Raw genomic sequence first — 14375 nt, 5'->3', positions numbered from 1 at the left:
GCTTTGTTGGCCTCTGCTCGCTTCGGAGCACTTCAGACTTTTTCCAGTGACCTGGGGCAGGAGCACGACAGGCAACCATGCTTCCTTCCCTCAGCCACCCTCTGCACGCCCTTAGCTTCAGCTCGTAGACAGGGCCGGTGGCACAGCCTGTGTACACCACACGCTGTACAGCTGCTCCCGTTTTCCTCACCTGCCTCTCCTGTCTCTTGTTTTCTAGCAATGCTTTCCCTCACCCTGGCACTACCGCGCTCTCGTTTTGCCTCGCTGACGCTCCGAACTCAACCCAGCGCTTGCCCCCCCCCCCGATGGCTGCGTGCCGCGCCCGGAGCCTTCCCTGCGTGTCCCCCGTCCCGCCCAGGGCCACGGTGCTGCTGCTCCGCTCTCTGCAGAGCTCAGCCTCGCCAGCTGGAGAGGAGCAGGACAGGCCGATTTTTAGCACCTTTTACGTGCTGTTGGCTGTCCCCAAGAGACTTTCATTTTGTCACTTCTGAGAAGTGCAAAAGTCAACTAAATTGGGTGAAGCTTTACCGCAGAGGAGGCTTCAGCTCCGGGCAGAGGCTGGCAGCAGGCTTGCTGCGCTGTGATGCGCTTCACCAACACAAACAACAGGTGTATGTCCTCGGCACATTTCAGTAGCTTTACTTATTTCAAACCGTCTTAAAATAACTAGATCCCCTTTGTTTCCCACTGCTGCAGCTCAGCAGGTGAGGGAGCTCAGAGATCTGCTGTGAGGAAATGGATGTCGGGGGGTGCTGGAAGGAAGCGTTTCCCTGATCCATTACCCAGCTCAGACTACCCCAGGCTTGTCACTGAAATTCAGAGGGACAGCTTGGACCCAGCTCCTGCCCCGAGTTGCAGGGAAGGAGGTTTGTTACACAACGCAACGCAGAGCCCTGGTTGAAACGTTGGCTGCGATTTGCAAAACCTCCCAGTGAACCGGTGGGGGGGTTAACCACTATTAGTCCTTCATGGGTGTAGGGTACGGGACAGGGAGCCCCCGGGGAGAAGCAGAGCTCAGCCTGCAGGGTTTCATGCTGCAGGCGGTATTTTGTGATGTGGGAAAAGGCAGGGTGAAGGGTTTGCTGCCTTTGCTGGAGATGGTGGCTAGGACGTCCCGCTCGGAGCTGGCTGTGCCGGGGAAGAGGGGGAGCAGGAGCTGCTCTCGTGCTGGGCGATGTAAATCAAGGGCTCCAGAGAACTGAGGCCAAAAGGGCTGTACGGTGTTGTCCCCACCTGGAGATCCCCCGTGCCACGTCTTGCACCTTCTCCCTCGCAGCACTGGCAGTGCATGCGACTTCCACAAATCGCCCTGGGTTCAAACGGCCCTTTGGGGTGGTGGGGCCAATGCAGGGGAGGAAGGTGTGGTTGGTGAGACAGGGCCACCGCTGCGCTTAAAGCCTCCGACTGCAATCGCTGCGAGCAGATGAGGAAGTGCCACAGCACATCATGAGCCGAGCCCCGACCATGCAGCCCCTCCAGCGCACCTACCTGCTCCTCCTGCTCACCTTGCTTGTCCTCTGCGTGGTAAGAGAAACCCCACAGCGCGGGGCCCTGCAAAGGCTGAGGGGTCCAGCCAGCTCTGTCCCACGGGTGTGATGGCAGTCAGGGGGCTGTAGGATCCAACCGGTGGGAGAATTTCTGCTGAACTTCAGGTGGAAACCTGAGCGTTTGACTTTCTATTTGGCTTTAACCCTTGCTGTCTTACCAGGAGCTTTGCACTGTGGTCTGTAACGTCTAAATACTTCCTCACGTTGCCTTTTGTAGAGCATTTTTAAATTTAAGAGCATCATGCATATCTGTAATCTTCGCACTTAGCTCTCCACCTCATCTTGCAGCCTCTCCTTTGCATGCGGGCCCCAGCCCTGTCCCCAGCCCGTGCCTGGTGTGGGGACACTGAGGGTGGCTGCGGGGATGCTGAGCGTGGCTGCGGGGACACTGGGGACACCAGGCACGGCTGTGGGGATGCTGGGTGGGCGCACAGCTGTGTGGTTTCCTCTCGCCTCTCCCTCCTGGATGTTACTTTCCTTCCTGCCGGGAGGCTCCATGGGGGCTCGGTTCGAGTGCCGCGCTGGTGGATGTCGGCTCTTTCCTGGCAGGGGACCGTTGTGTGGGAGGGATGAACGTGCCGGCACTTTCAGGGAGGGTGATGCTATTTGGAGCAGCTCTCGGGATTAATTTTCTTTTTTCTACAGCGTGTTGGTAATGGGGCCAGATTTGTCTGTGGCTGTTTTGCTCACAAACTCCACGCATCCGCATCCTGCTGCTGGCTCTGCGGCGTGCATTTATGTTTCAGGAGTCCCACTCTGTGGCTGGGCAAACCAGCCAAAAACCCCTCATAGCTCAAGAGTACCTGCGAGGGGGCAGAGCTGTGTGTTGGGGCCCCATCCCTGGCTCTGTCTGGCTCCAGAGGGACCTGAGGAGTGGTGCGAACCAGCGTGGGGGGTGGTTCACAGAGGGAAATGGTGTCCTTTTTCCAGCAGACCAAGGCAGCGCTTGTCGCTGCGGTCCCCGTTCACAGGCGTAAATGCACAGCCGCTTACACCAGGAGTCCCAGGAAAGGACCAAAATCCCAGCGACAGTGGTCCTGCAGGAGGGATTCACGCAAACACCTTAATTTAGAAGGTGCCGATCTTTAGAGACGGAAGGAAACTGCCCTGAAATCACCATCCCGCCTGTGTTACATTTCACACACCGACTGCAATGTCTCTGCCCTGCTTGTGGCGGCCCACGGGGACTGGGGTCCCTCCTCCTCCTCCTCCCTCTTGCTTCCAGCATGGGTGTTTCCCAGCTCTGCTTCTGCACCCCACATCCTCTCCTGCAGGGCCTGTGGGCTGCCACATCCCCAGCTGCTTCCTCGCAGCAGTCTGAGGGGCAGAGAGAGACTGCCCCCCTGGCTTCTCCTTCCCCCTCCTGGCCCCAGTTTCTAGAAGCCCCTGGCTAGAAACAGGGCAATGACGTGAGGGAGGGCTCGCTTCGCTCCCTGCGTTGGGAAAACCCAAAAGCCAACGGTGATTTCTGTGTGTGCTGGGGGAGAGGAAGCCATGTGTCCCCCATGGGAGTGGGCTTCTTTCTGCCCCCAGGGCAGCTGGGCGAGGGCTCTCGGGGTGGGGGGTTTTCCACCCTGCGCTGCTGTCTGCTCCGGTTTGGAGCAATGCCTGACTCTCTTGTTTTCTTTTCCAGCCCCTTGGCCAGGCGGAGAAGACGGAGGTCATGAACACCCGCCCCACCACTGCAAGCCCCTCTGTAAGCAGCCTGAGCCCCCCCTGCGGCAGCCCACCCCTCCTCTCCCTCGCTCTGGGGCTGGCTGCGGCTTTCTTCCTGTGGCTGTGCTGAGCCGGAGTGGGGCCACTGTGCACCCCACCCTCCCCGGCCCCACCAAGAAGACACCCCCCAGGATGGTGTCCCCTGCACCGGTACCTCCTTGAACCCTCACAGCATGGAGGACCGGCCAGCATAATGCTGTCACTCCCCTCCCTGCCTCCCTTTGCTCGGTGCTCCCACTCCCCTCAATGAAACCCTGAAGCTGCTCGGATTTGAAGCAAGGCCCTGGGGCCGGCTGGGGAGCAGGCCTGCTGTGAGGCTCTGAGAAATAAAGTGCTGGTGTAGAGTTCTCCGGCTCGTCTCTGCTGTGGGGCTGGGGCAGGTTCGGTAACGGGGCTGAGGGGCTGGTGTGGGACCCCAACACCGGCCGTTTACCTGGGGCCTTCAACCCTCGCTGCTTGGAGGGGCCGGGTGGAGCCAGGACTGAGCCTTGCGGGTCAAACGGTGAGATCGGGGTGCACGATCTGGCTTTCCCCAAGCCCCTGCTGGGGCTCTGTGGAGCTGAGAAGAGACTCCCGGTTCCGGCCCCGGCCCCGGCCCCGGTCCCGGTCCCGGTCCCGGGCCTCGGGGCCGGGGCCGGGACCGGGGCCCAGGTGCCGACACGCGTACACAGCGCCCCCTGTCGGCCGGGCGGCCCCCCCACAGCACCGCCCTCAGCCCGCCAGTGAGTCCTGGCCAATCCTACGGCAGGGGCTTGTGCCCTCCACCAATCCGACGCCGCCAAACTCCCTGCTATTCGCCAATCCTGGCTTGGCGGGGGGTATATAAAGGCGGGTGAGGGGAGGAGGCACTTTCTGTCAGGTGTGGCCCTGCGTTGGGAGCGGGGTTGGTGTGTCTCGGCGTCTCTGCTACGCGAGAGGCTTTCCCCCCTTGATAGCGTCCCTGCTTGCCCAGCTAGGCTGAGCTTGTGTGTTTTGACGTCCCTCCGCGGCTTCCAGGCGCCTAAGCAGAGCCACAGACCCAGCCCGGACTGTACAGGGTGGCAGTGTCCTGAGCCCTCACCCCACATCCTCTAATGGTCTCCTTTGCCTTCCTGCCAACATTTCTCTCACGAGGTGGGGATGGGGTTGTGGTGCTTACCCTGGCACTCGGTATCTATGTGCCTGCTGGTTCTGCAGGCCTCGCATTGCCTTCTCTGAGCAGCCGGTGGAAACGCAGCCCTGCCTGCTGCCCTGCCTGCTGCCCTGCCTGCTGCCCTGCCTGCTGCCCTGCCTGTCACTGCTGCCTGCAGGCAGTGGTTTGGGTTTGGGCCAGCAAGTCTGCCTGCCCGCTGGCCTGGCAGAGGAGCACGTCGGAGCTGGGTGTCCCGACGCAGCGCGCTCCGCTCTCCTCTCCTGTGGTTACGCGTCCTCCTGCCCGAACAGGTCTTGGGGCAACTGGGGACACGTTTCAGCATAAAGATGGATGTTTGATGACGGCTGTTGCCAAAAGCCAGAGCGGTTGCTGGCCAGCTGGAGACGCCTGATGTAGGGACCTTTGTGCACCTGAGTCTGCTGAGGAAACCTCCCGGGAAGGCACCGCGCTGTCTGTCGCTGCCAGAACAGCCCGGTTTCGCTGCGGGGTTGGTAACTGATCGCTGCCCGACTGCAGTGACTCTCCCCAAACTGGGCTTAACCTGCTCAGCAAACCGGGCCCTTGCCGGCAGCCGTCTCCTCTCCCCAGCAGTGAGGACAGAAGCGCTTGATGTCTCTGTGTGTGGATTTCTCACCCCGCATCCCTTCTGTCTCTGAGTCACGTCCCCAAGTTGCTCCTGCCCTCACCCAGGTGAAGAAGACTTCTGTCCCGGGGACCTTGAAGATGAGTGACCTGAGCCATGACGCAGCTCTGCAGCGTGGACGCTAAATGCTGCTGAAGCAGAGCTCGCCCTGGGGTGATACGACTGGAACACCCCTGAGCCCGCAGCACGAGCAGGCTGGGCTCCCTCCCGAGCTGGGGCTGCTGGGGTCTGGCAGCCCCCAGTGCCCCCGGGGCCACAGCTTGGCCTGCGCCTCCCTTCTGGAAACCCAGGGCCCCAGTGCTGCTCGTGGCCCCTGGACACTAGAGGGCACCGGGCTCCCATCCTGGGAGCAGGATTGGGCCCAGGGCTGCGGGGACAAGGTGCTGGGATGGGGGGGGGGGGCAGCTCCTCGGCAGGGGGGCTGCCAGGCTGCGGCCAGTGCAAGGACAAGGACAAGGACAAGGACACCAACCACCCAGGCAGAGCTGGCCCGGACGAGAGTGGCCGTATCTTACACACGTACATAAATACAGTTCGGAGGGGGAAGCTGGTGGGGAAGGGGCCCTGCCGCTCTCCGGAGGGTCCCGCGCTGGTTGTGTCCATGGGGTCCTTCGTGAGCCACGTACGGGGCTCCCCGGGAGGGAGGCGGGGTGGTTCCCCCTCGTGATGGAGGGCACCCTTCATGCCAGCAGCCGGGGCAGAGGGGTGTTTGGGGTGCGGCGTGTGTGGGGTAGGAGGCCTCCCGCCCCAGTGCAGGGACGCTGGCAGGGTGTCCCCGTCCTGCCCCGTGGCACTTCTGAGCTTGAGGGCTGCATGCCGCCTCCTCATAGCACCTGTATGTCCCAGATCTGCGTGGGTCTTTCCTCAGCCATGTCCCAAATGATGGCGTGGTCCCGGTCGTAGGATCGGCCACCTGCGGAGCGAGGGGAGGGTTTCAGGAGGGCAGACCGCACTCCTGATGGCGGTGAAGGGGTGGGTGCCCCATCTCACAGCCAAACACCCCGTTTTTGGGGGTCCCTGGGAAAGCAGTCCCTGTTCTGGTGCCGAGGCCTCACCCTTTATATCGAGGATCATGTCCTCAAACATCTGGCTGTGAATCCGTCCCTGAGAATCGACGCTCCAGGTCTGACGCGGCATCCGGGTCTCAGACCACAGCACGGCCTTCGCGCCCTTCCCGGCTGGCCCGATGACCTGCAGGCTCATGTTGGGGGCTACCTGCAAGGAGTGGCAGTGGCTGGGTCAGCCTCCTCCTCTCCGTCGCCTCTGCCCGGTGCAAAGGCTTGGAGCTCGGAGGCGTTTCCCTGTAAATGCAGCTGGTTCTGGACATGGAAAACTCCTCAGTGAGAGGTGAGGATGATTAGGGTGGTGAAAACCCCTCAGGGGAGGCAGAGGTGCCTTCACGTCTCCAGAGGAGACTTGGGGAGGAGAGAATCAGCTGATCTTTGGGGACAAGGCTGAGGTCAGATGCTGGGAAAAGCTGTTATAAACCCTAAAAGATCGCTGTGGGGTGGGGAGTACCCCAGCATGAGTCGTGCCAGGGGCTCCCCTGGTCACGTCCATGGCACTGGCTGTCACACGTGAGCCCTGACCTGGTTTTTGATCAGCCCGTCCTCGTAGTACCAGACGGAGCTGCTCTGCTCGCTGAGGCTGGAGACCACCACACGTCCCGCTTTCATGTCCTCCACGTCGTCGGGGACGGAGAGGTAGAGCTCCAGCTCCCTGCTCCTGATGCGGAAATAGATCCGTCTCTGGAAAGAAATAAACCTTTTTTTCACCAAAAAGCCGTGCTGCCTGCACCTCCGGCCTCACACCGCGGCTGGCCGAGGAAGGACCTCACCCGGCTTGTGGCTTTGGGAAGGGAGGACCCCGGTCCCCTGGGGCAGCTGCCTGGACAGTCCTCCCTGTCCCCCCCTGGGAGGTCCCTGCCTCTCCCCAGGGCGATGGCCGTGGCCCTGGCCTGTCTCTCGTAGCTGGCGCGGGCACGGCTCTCCCCGCCGGGATGCTGGGGCGTTTTGCAAGGCGCCTGCCCCACGGGGAGCGTTTCGCCACCACAGCGGCCACTCCCAGGGCGGGGGACAGGGATCTGGGGGTGACGGTGCTGGGCTGGTGGCATCTTTCATGGGCCAGGGCTGTCAGCAGCGTGCCTGCTGCCTTCCCCAGCTCACCCAGAGCCGCTACCACATCTTCCTCCCAGCCATCGGGACTGGCAGCTCTTTAGCTCCCCGTGAGGCGCCTGCCTCAGGGTTTTGGGGTTCACCCCCCTGAGTGCCAGCACCCCATCCCATCCCAGCACTCACCTGGCGGATGGGGTAGAGGGATCCCACGTGCTGGAGCCCGCTGTATGTCAGCCAGTTGGTGATTTCGGTGCAGTCCAGCAGCCACTGGCGTCCTCGGAAGTCACCGTGTTCGCACAGCACCCAGCTGTGGGGGACGGGACGGGATGGGATGGGACAAGATGGGACGGGATGGGATGGGATGGGATGGGACAAGACGGGATGGGACGGGATGGGATGGGACAAGATGGGACGGGATGTGATGGGATGGGATGGGACAAGACGGGATGGGACGGGATGGGATGGGACAAGATGGGACGGGATGTGATGGGATGGGACGGGACAGGACGGGATGGGATGGGATGGGATGGGATAGGACAGGATGGGATGAGCAGAGCATGGTCACCCCCGGGCAGGCAGACAACACCCGCCGGCCGGGCAGAGCAGGGCTGGGGCTCACTTACATCCCGCCTTTTATGCGCACCGACAGCACGTGGTTGTTGAAACCCTCTGCCTGGAGACTCCGCACTTCGTTGTTCAGCTCGATCTCCTTCCCCTCAAAACACTCCAGCCCATGCAAGAAGATGGAGGGCTCTGAGAAAAACTGCGGGATAGGGGAAGAGACGAGGCATGAGGAGGGCAAGCGGGAGGAGAGGGCACCCGTGAGCACAGAAGCGCTCCAAGGCGGGAGAGCCAGTGCCGGGGGTACCCGTGGGAGGGGAAAAAGGAGGTTCCTGGGGGGTTTCTGCCCCAGTCCTGGCAGCACTCACCACCGGGACCTTCTTCAGGGAGCGGATGGTGGTGGAGGAGAGGCAGCCCATGGCGCTGAGCGTGGGGTACTCGCCCTCGGACAGCACGTGCTGCTCCCCCGCGAAGGCCTGCCCGTCGAACAGGATCCAGCTGGTGGGGAGGAGCATGCCCGGGCTCATGTGGCCATCGTGGTGGGCATCCAGCCCTCCTGTGGCCCCCCCCCGGCACCCCCGTCCTGCCCACCCTCCCGCGGAGCCCCTACGGGCACCTGCGGGGCTGCCGGCCAGGGTGATGTCCCTGTTCCCGTCCGCAGCCGGAGGCAGCGAGGTGCCGGGACACCCTACCTGCCCCCGCGGACTCTGCAGGAGCGGGGGATGAAGGCGGTGGGCAGGGCGTCCTGGTCCTCCTCGAAGGCGATGTGGTCCCCCAAGAAGTCGGGCTCTGAGAAGAGCAGGATCTGGGGAGGGGGAACGGAGGGGCTCAGTGAAGGGGGCAAAGCATCGCCAGCATCCCGCAAGGGGCTGTGTCCCCCAGGGGGGCACGTCCCCCTCCCCATCCGCCGCCCCTGACCTTGGAGACGAAATGGAGGTTGTGTTCCCCGACCTGGAAGCAGACAGAGCGGGGCTGGTTGGCGTCTTGCCCCCAGCCTGGCCCCCACCAGCCCCGCACACGGTGACACCGGCGGGTCCCACGGCAAAAGCGGGTGTCCCCGGTGCTCCCACCTGCTGGATGGGCTGTGCCGAGGCGATGCGGCAATCCGTGGCACCCCAGTCTTCGCAGTTGCGGTACACCCCCTTCTCCAGGATGTACTGCTCGCCCGAGAAGTTGGTGCCCTCATAGGCCACCCACCTGCCAGGAAAACGTGGGTGCTGGCTCAGTCCCCCCTCATCTGTCCCCCCTCTCCCCCGTCCCCGCACTCACACGCCGCTCAGCACGTGGATGGACTGGGTGACGGTGCCGTAGCCGGCCAGCTGCGTGTCGGGGAGCGCCTCGCTCAGCTCCACGCTCGGGCCCTCCTCGAAGTCCATGGCCTCGAAGAGGACCAGCGCCGGGTCGGAGAAGTCCTGCGGGGAGAAGGAGCCCCCCCCGAGCCCCTCGGTCTGTTGGGGGGAAGGGGCTGCGGGCCAGGCGCTCTGCACACACACAGCTGGGGTCCTTGCCTGGCCTCAGGGACCCCAGGGAGCAGCTCTGGGCACCTAGCCCTCTGCGTGTGATGAGTTTGGGGGAACTCAGGCCATGCCCAGCTGCCTGCCGCAGGCAGGGAAGGCTCCCTTTGGGGGATGAGGATGGGACCGGGGAGCTGGCCCTCCCTGCACACACTGGGTCTGTCCCCAGGCAATGCCACCACCCCTGCCCTCACCGTCCGTATCAGCCGTAAGGACACCAGCTCCTTGCTGTAGCCGCCCCACTGCCTCCAGTCCTGGTACTCCCCTTCCTCCAGCAGGTACTGGTGGCCACGGAAGCCCTCCTTCTCGTAGCCGACCCAGCTGCAGCACAGGCAGATGCGGGCAGTGAGGTCTCCGGAGGATTTCCACGTGCCGGACCACGGGGACACCATCCACGCTGTTCCAGTGCCACCCTCTCCCCCAAGCTGCCCACGGCCATCCCACAGCCCTGGGCAGCTCCTCCGAGCCCTTTCCAAGGGGTGACCGTCCCCTTCCCAGCCTGCTCCAGCCGAGATGCCAGCCCTGCCCGCCCCGTGCCACTCACCAGCCACCCAGGACGTGCAGGGAGCCCACGGTGGGCAGCACCGGCCCGGGCAGGCGCTTCAGGTCGTAGATGTCTCGGCTGATGGTGAAGCTGCGGCCCTGGAAACCCGCGGCCTCGTAGATCAGCACCTGAGGACACAGCGGGGTGAGCACGGTCCCACGGCCGGCCCGGCCCCACGGCCTCCCCGGGCGCTGGCCCGGTGCTCACCTGCGGCTCACCAGGTCTCTCCACGACGGGGCAGCCCTGGAAGGAGAAGGAGCCGCAGTGAGGCTGCGGGGACATCCGATCCCCCTCTTTAAAGCCTGAGCTGGTTTTTGGGTCACTTTCATTCAAGAACAAGCTCTTTTGGGCTTTGTTTTATCCCTTTCCTTCACCACTAACCCACAGGAGCACTTTCCAGAGCCACGCTTGGCACATTTCCACGCCGAGCTCTCACTGATGTGAACCAGGGACCGTCGGGAGATGCTCTCGCCTCATGCCCAGGGCTGGACACGGCCCCAGCACCCCAGTAACCAGTAACACTCCAGCAACCGGCACTCACCAGCCTGATGGGGTGCATGGAGCAGATGGATGGGTCCTTTGCTCCCCAAGCCTTTAAATTGGGGTACCCGCCCGGCTCCAAAACGTAGGGGTCATCGTCAAAGAAAGGCTTGGAGTAAACCAGCCACCTGGGGAAGAGGGGGAAGGCATCACACCCTGCTCCAGCCCGTGCTGGAGCCCACCCAGCGCCCACCCATCACTCCAGTTCCGCTCACAGGCCCGAGTGGACGACGATGGAGGCGGCGGCAAGCGCCTGGCCCCGCACGCGGGTGTCCTCGGCCGAGTCGGTGAACTTCAGCCGGGTGCCTTCGCCGTTCTCCTCCGCAAACAGGCTGATCTCGGGGGTGCGGTAATCCTGGCACGGGGCAGAGCAGTGTTACGGGGGTCCGGCACCCCCCGCTTGGTCGCTGCTGGGAGATGTGGGGTGAGCGGGAGGCTCGGGGGGATCCCTGCGCTCACCCGCACCACCCTCTTGAAGGAGCCGATGCGGAAGGGCCGGCTGCCGCAGGGTTGCCCGCTCTGCCCGTACGCCGTCCAGGGGTTGTCGATCTCCACGTCCCCCTCGGCCAGCACGCACTTGCGCCCGTGAAATCGCGGCTTCTCGTACATCACCCACCTAGGAGTGGGGTGGGAACAAAGTGTGTGTGGGGGAATCCTGCTTTTACCCGCAGCCCCACAGTCATCGGGAGCCCCGGGGCAGAGAGTGGGTGGGGATGTCCTGCCACCGCCGCGATGCTGGATTGCAGCCGCAGTAATTAGCGCTGGCGAGATGATCATTCCTGAACCCCAGGCTGGGACCCGGCCGCCATCCCCGGCACGGGGAGCCCCGGCCAAGCCCTCCCTCCGCATCCTCACCACGTGTCCTCGCCCTCCTGCCGTCCCCTACCCGCCTCGGATGACCCGAATGGAGATGGTGTGTGAGAGCTCCCAGGACGTGGCGTCGGGGACGTCACCCCAGATCTCCCGTTTCTGACCGATGAAGCCGGCCTCGGAGAAGAGGATGATCTGGGAGGGGGTGACACAGTGGAGAGGTGCTACCTTACCGTACCCCACTGTGCCCCCGGCCGGCCAGCCCGGCCCGGCCCCACCACACTCCCTGTACCTTGCCAGGTCTTGTGTTGATCTTGAAGCCCTCCTTGTCCTCCTGCTGTGAAGACCCGAGGGGACAGGCGCATGAGGAGCGCGGAGGGACGTCGGCTGCACCAGCCATCTCCCCGCAGCCCAAGGAAGCCGTAGCCGTAGCCGCAGCCGCAGCCTCGCGTCTGGTGTCTGCCAATCCCTCCCACCGCCCCGAGCAGCCACACCTTGAGCATTCCTGCACTGCTGGGACTTCCCTGCCTGCCCCTGGACCCTCCCATCATCCATGGTGGCACCCTCCCATCACTTGTCCTGGTCCCCTTCCGCCACCCGCCCTGGTACCCTCCCATCACCCATTCTGGTACCCTTCCATCGCCCATCCTGGTACCCTCCCATCACCCATCCTGGTACCCTCCCATCACCCATTCTGGTACCCTTCCATCGCCCATCCTGGTACCCTCCCATCGCCCATCCTGGTACCCTCCCATCGCCCATCCTGGTACCCTCCCATCACACTGGGGGCTTTCACCCCATGGCTTCTCTGATGGGAAGCACAAGCCATGTGCTGGGAACAGGCAGACTCTCTGGGGGTTCAGACCCCACCACCTCCCCACATGCCCAGGAGGGCAAAGCATCTCCCCAGGCGCCGAGCTGTGGGATTCACTCACCAGGACATCGGTGGGACACAGGGCCATGGTGCTCTCTGGCTCTTGGGTGACAGAAGGGATGCAGCCAGGATTCGGGGCTTCCAGCACAGCCATGTCAGAGCCAGGGTGGCCACCAGGGCCCAACCCGTTGTGGTCCCCAGGGGCGGGTGAGCCCGTGCCCCCACCGTCCCTGCCGGGCAGCTCGAGCGGGGCGGTGCTGGGGGAGACGAAGCGGCTGTAGAGCACGCTGTTGTCCAGGCGCGAGTAGGGCTTCCCCTCGTCGGCCGCAGCCGCCCGGTGCTCCAAGAAGTGGGAGAGCAACGCCATGCCCTTGAGGACATTCCCTCGGAAGAGCACGCTGCGCTCGGCCAAGCCCCCGGCCACCGGTTTGGCCTTTTCTTCCGCTCCCGCCTGCCTTGGTGTCCCCAGGAGCGAGCCCCCCTCCACCCGGCCATTGCTGGCGGTGCTGTCCCCGGGTGCCCCACGGAGGGTCCCCGCTGGCGCCTGCTCGTCAGGGCTCAGGTAGGGGTTCTCGATCTCCACCTCCTCCTCGGGGCTCTCCTCCTGCCACCCCGCTGGGCCCCGCGCCAGCAGCTCGCGCAGGGCCTCGGGCAGGGAGATGGGGGTGCGGGGGGCCACGTGGTCCTCCTGGATGGGGGGCAGAGCAGCGCAGCGGCCCAGCGATGACGGCCGGGGCTGGCGTGGGGTCTTGGGTGCCTTCCGCATCTCCGAGGGCTCCATGTTGCGTAGCGTGTCCACAAAGATCTCCATGTCCACCAGCAGCTCGGGGTCCTCCTCGGTCGCGTCTGGGGGGCTCTCGGCCAGTGGGTCATGGGCTGGTGGCTCGGCAGAGGGCTCTGGGCTGCTCTCGGGCTCTTGACCCATGCCCTGAGGGACCCCCATCATCTCACCCCCCTCCAACTCAACCTCAGCCTTTGGAGATGCTGGTGCTTCGGATGAAGGCTCTGGACTATTGCTCGCCTCTGAGGAGGGGTTTTCGGGGGTGCCGCCAGCTCCCGGGGGGCTCTCTGTCCTTGGTGGCACGGCAGAAATGGTGCTATCCCCATCTGTTGCGCTTCCCTCTCCCACACCAGCCGGATCAGCCTGGCTGCCGGCGTCCGCCGAGGGACACTGCGGGGAGCTGGTTATACTGGTTTGTGGGTCCCCGGGCCTGTCGCCATCTCTCAGGGCTGCGTTCGCCGGCGTGGCTTCGGCTTGTGGCGAGTGTTTCTCCTCGGGGGATCCCTCGGCTGGGAGCCCGGCGGCTTCCACGGTGCCCGGCGAGCTCTCGCTGCCCGCTGTGGCCCCAGCAAAGCTGCTGCCATCCTGCTCGTGGCTCTCCTGCTGCGGCAGGGCCATCGTGGTGCCGGTAGCATCGTGCATCCTGTTTCGGGCTTCCCTTCCCTCCGGTAGCCCCGGCTCAGACCCGGCTGCATCCCTGCCCGTCCGCAGCACGGTGACGTGCCTGGCCCTGGGCAGGGCAGAGACGCAGCCGGTCTTGGCTCTGCACGGAGCACCAGGACCCTCACCGGGACCTCCGGCAGGGCGCTCGGCAGGTCGCGTGGGGAGGAGGGTGCCGTGCACGTAGCTCTCCCTGTGCACATGCATCTCGTGGGGGGCACCCACCGGTGGGGGGACACCACCGCCGCCACCGCCGGCCCCCGCCTTCCCCCTCTCGTCCTGCCGCCGGGGCTTCTGCGCGGGGGAATACACCTGCGAGAAGATGGGGCCGTGTGCGGTGAAGTCCTTGAGGAGGTTGACGGAGGACGAGCGCTCCCGGTGCGTCAGGGTGGTGGGGCCGGCTGCCGTCTTCTCCACGATCTCCCTCTCCCAGGCCTGCAGCAGGAGTGAGACGCGAGAGGGACTCCCCTCCCGGCCCCGCGCGCTCCCCGTGCTCTCCAGCCGCCGTGACACCAGCGAGACCTTCTGGAAGCGGGACGTGCCCTCGGGTCCTGGCGTGCTTGGCACCGCTTGCTTCATGCTCAGCTCCGCGCTGGAGACGAAGCCCTTGGCCTTGGCATGCCGGAATGGCGAATCCATGCCAGGGGGCCGGGGAGGGGGCTGCCACGGCCCCGCAACACCCCGCGCTGCTGAGCTCGGCCCCCGCGGCTGCTGCACCGGGGCTGGCGGAGCTGCGGGGAGAGAAGGAGACCCTGGGAGAGGTGAGCAGAAACCGCCCTGCGGGGACCAGTCCCAGACCCCAAGCCAGACCCTGAGACTCCCTAGACCTCCCTCTGGTCCTGCAGGACATTTTGGGGGGGGTCCTGTGGGCACAGAAGGTGGCTTTGGGGCTCTCTGCAGTTCTCGGGGTGCTCATGTCATCCCTCCTGGTACACACAG

At 64.5% G+C, this 14375-nt stretch overlaps 1 protein-coding gene across 1 annotated transcript; it reads right to left on the bottom strand.

Annotated features, from left to right (window-relative positions):
• Positions 1-5862: 5862 nt before the first annotated feature.
• On the bottom strand, positions 5863-14075 carry CRYBG2 (crystallin beta-gamma domain containing 2). The gene is made up of 19 exons (XM_072885296.1): positions 12057-14075; positions 11414-11458; positions 11198-11316; positions 10771-10927; positions 10527-10666; positions 10313-10439; positions 9979-10014; positions 9772-9899; positions 9422-9548; positions 8983-9125; positions 8784-8910; positions 8632-8664; positions 8406-8518; positions 8082-8211; positions 7776-7915; positions 7336-7459; positions 6628-6786; positions 6094-6253; positions 5863-5951 (listed from the first exon to the last, which is right to left on the bottom strand). Exons 1-19 carry the CDS (start codon positions 14073-14075, stop codon positions 5863-5865), a joined length of 4116 nt encoding a protein of 1371 aa, XP_072741397.1.
• Positions 14076-14375: the final 300 nt, after the last annotated feature.

Source organism: Ciconia boyciana, chromosome 21 (genome assembly GCF_034638445.1).
Source record: "Ciconia boyciana chromosome 21, ASM3463844v1, whole genome shotgun sequence".
NCBI lineage: Eukaryota > Metazoa > Chordata > Aves > Ciconiiformes > Ciconiidae > Ciconia > Ciconia boyciana.
The sequence above is the reverse complement of the archived record's forward strand: the minus strand, read 5'-3'. Positions and strand labels throughout refer to the sequence as shown.

Excerpts from the sequence above, each read along its gene's own strand:
- CRYBG2 (XM_072885296.1), bottom strand. The coding sequence starts at position 14,075 with ATGGATTCGCCATTCCGGCATGCCAAGGCCAAGGGCTTCGTCTCCAGC. Across the intron at positions 10,928-11,197 it reads ATTCGGGTCATCCGAGGCGG|GTGGGTGATGTACGAGAAGC; the intron begins GTAGGGGACGGC and ends CCCCACTCCTAG. Across the intron at positions 8,519-8,631 it reads ACCTCCATTTCGTCTCCAAG|ATCCTGCTCTTCTCAGAGCC; the intron begins GTCAGGGGCGGC and ends CCCCCTCCCCAG.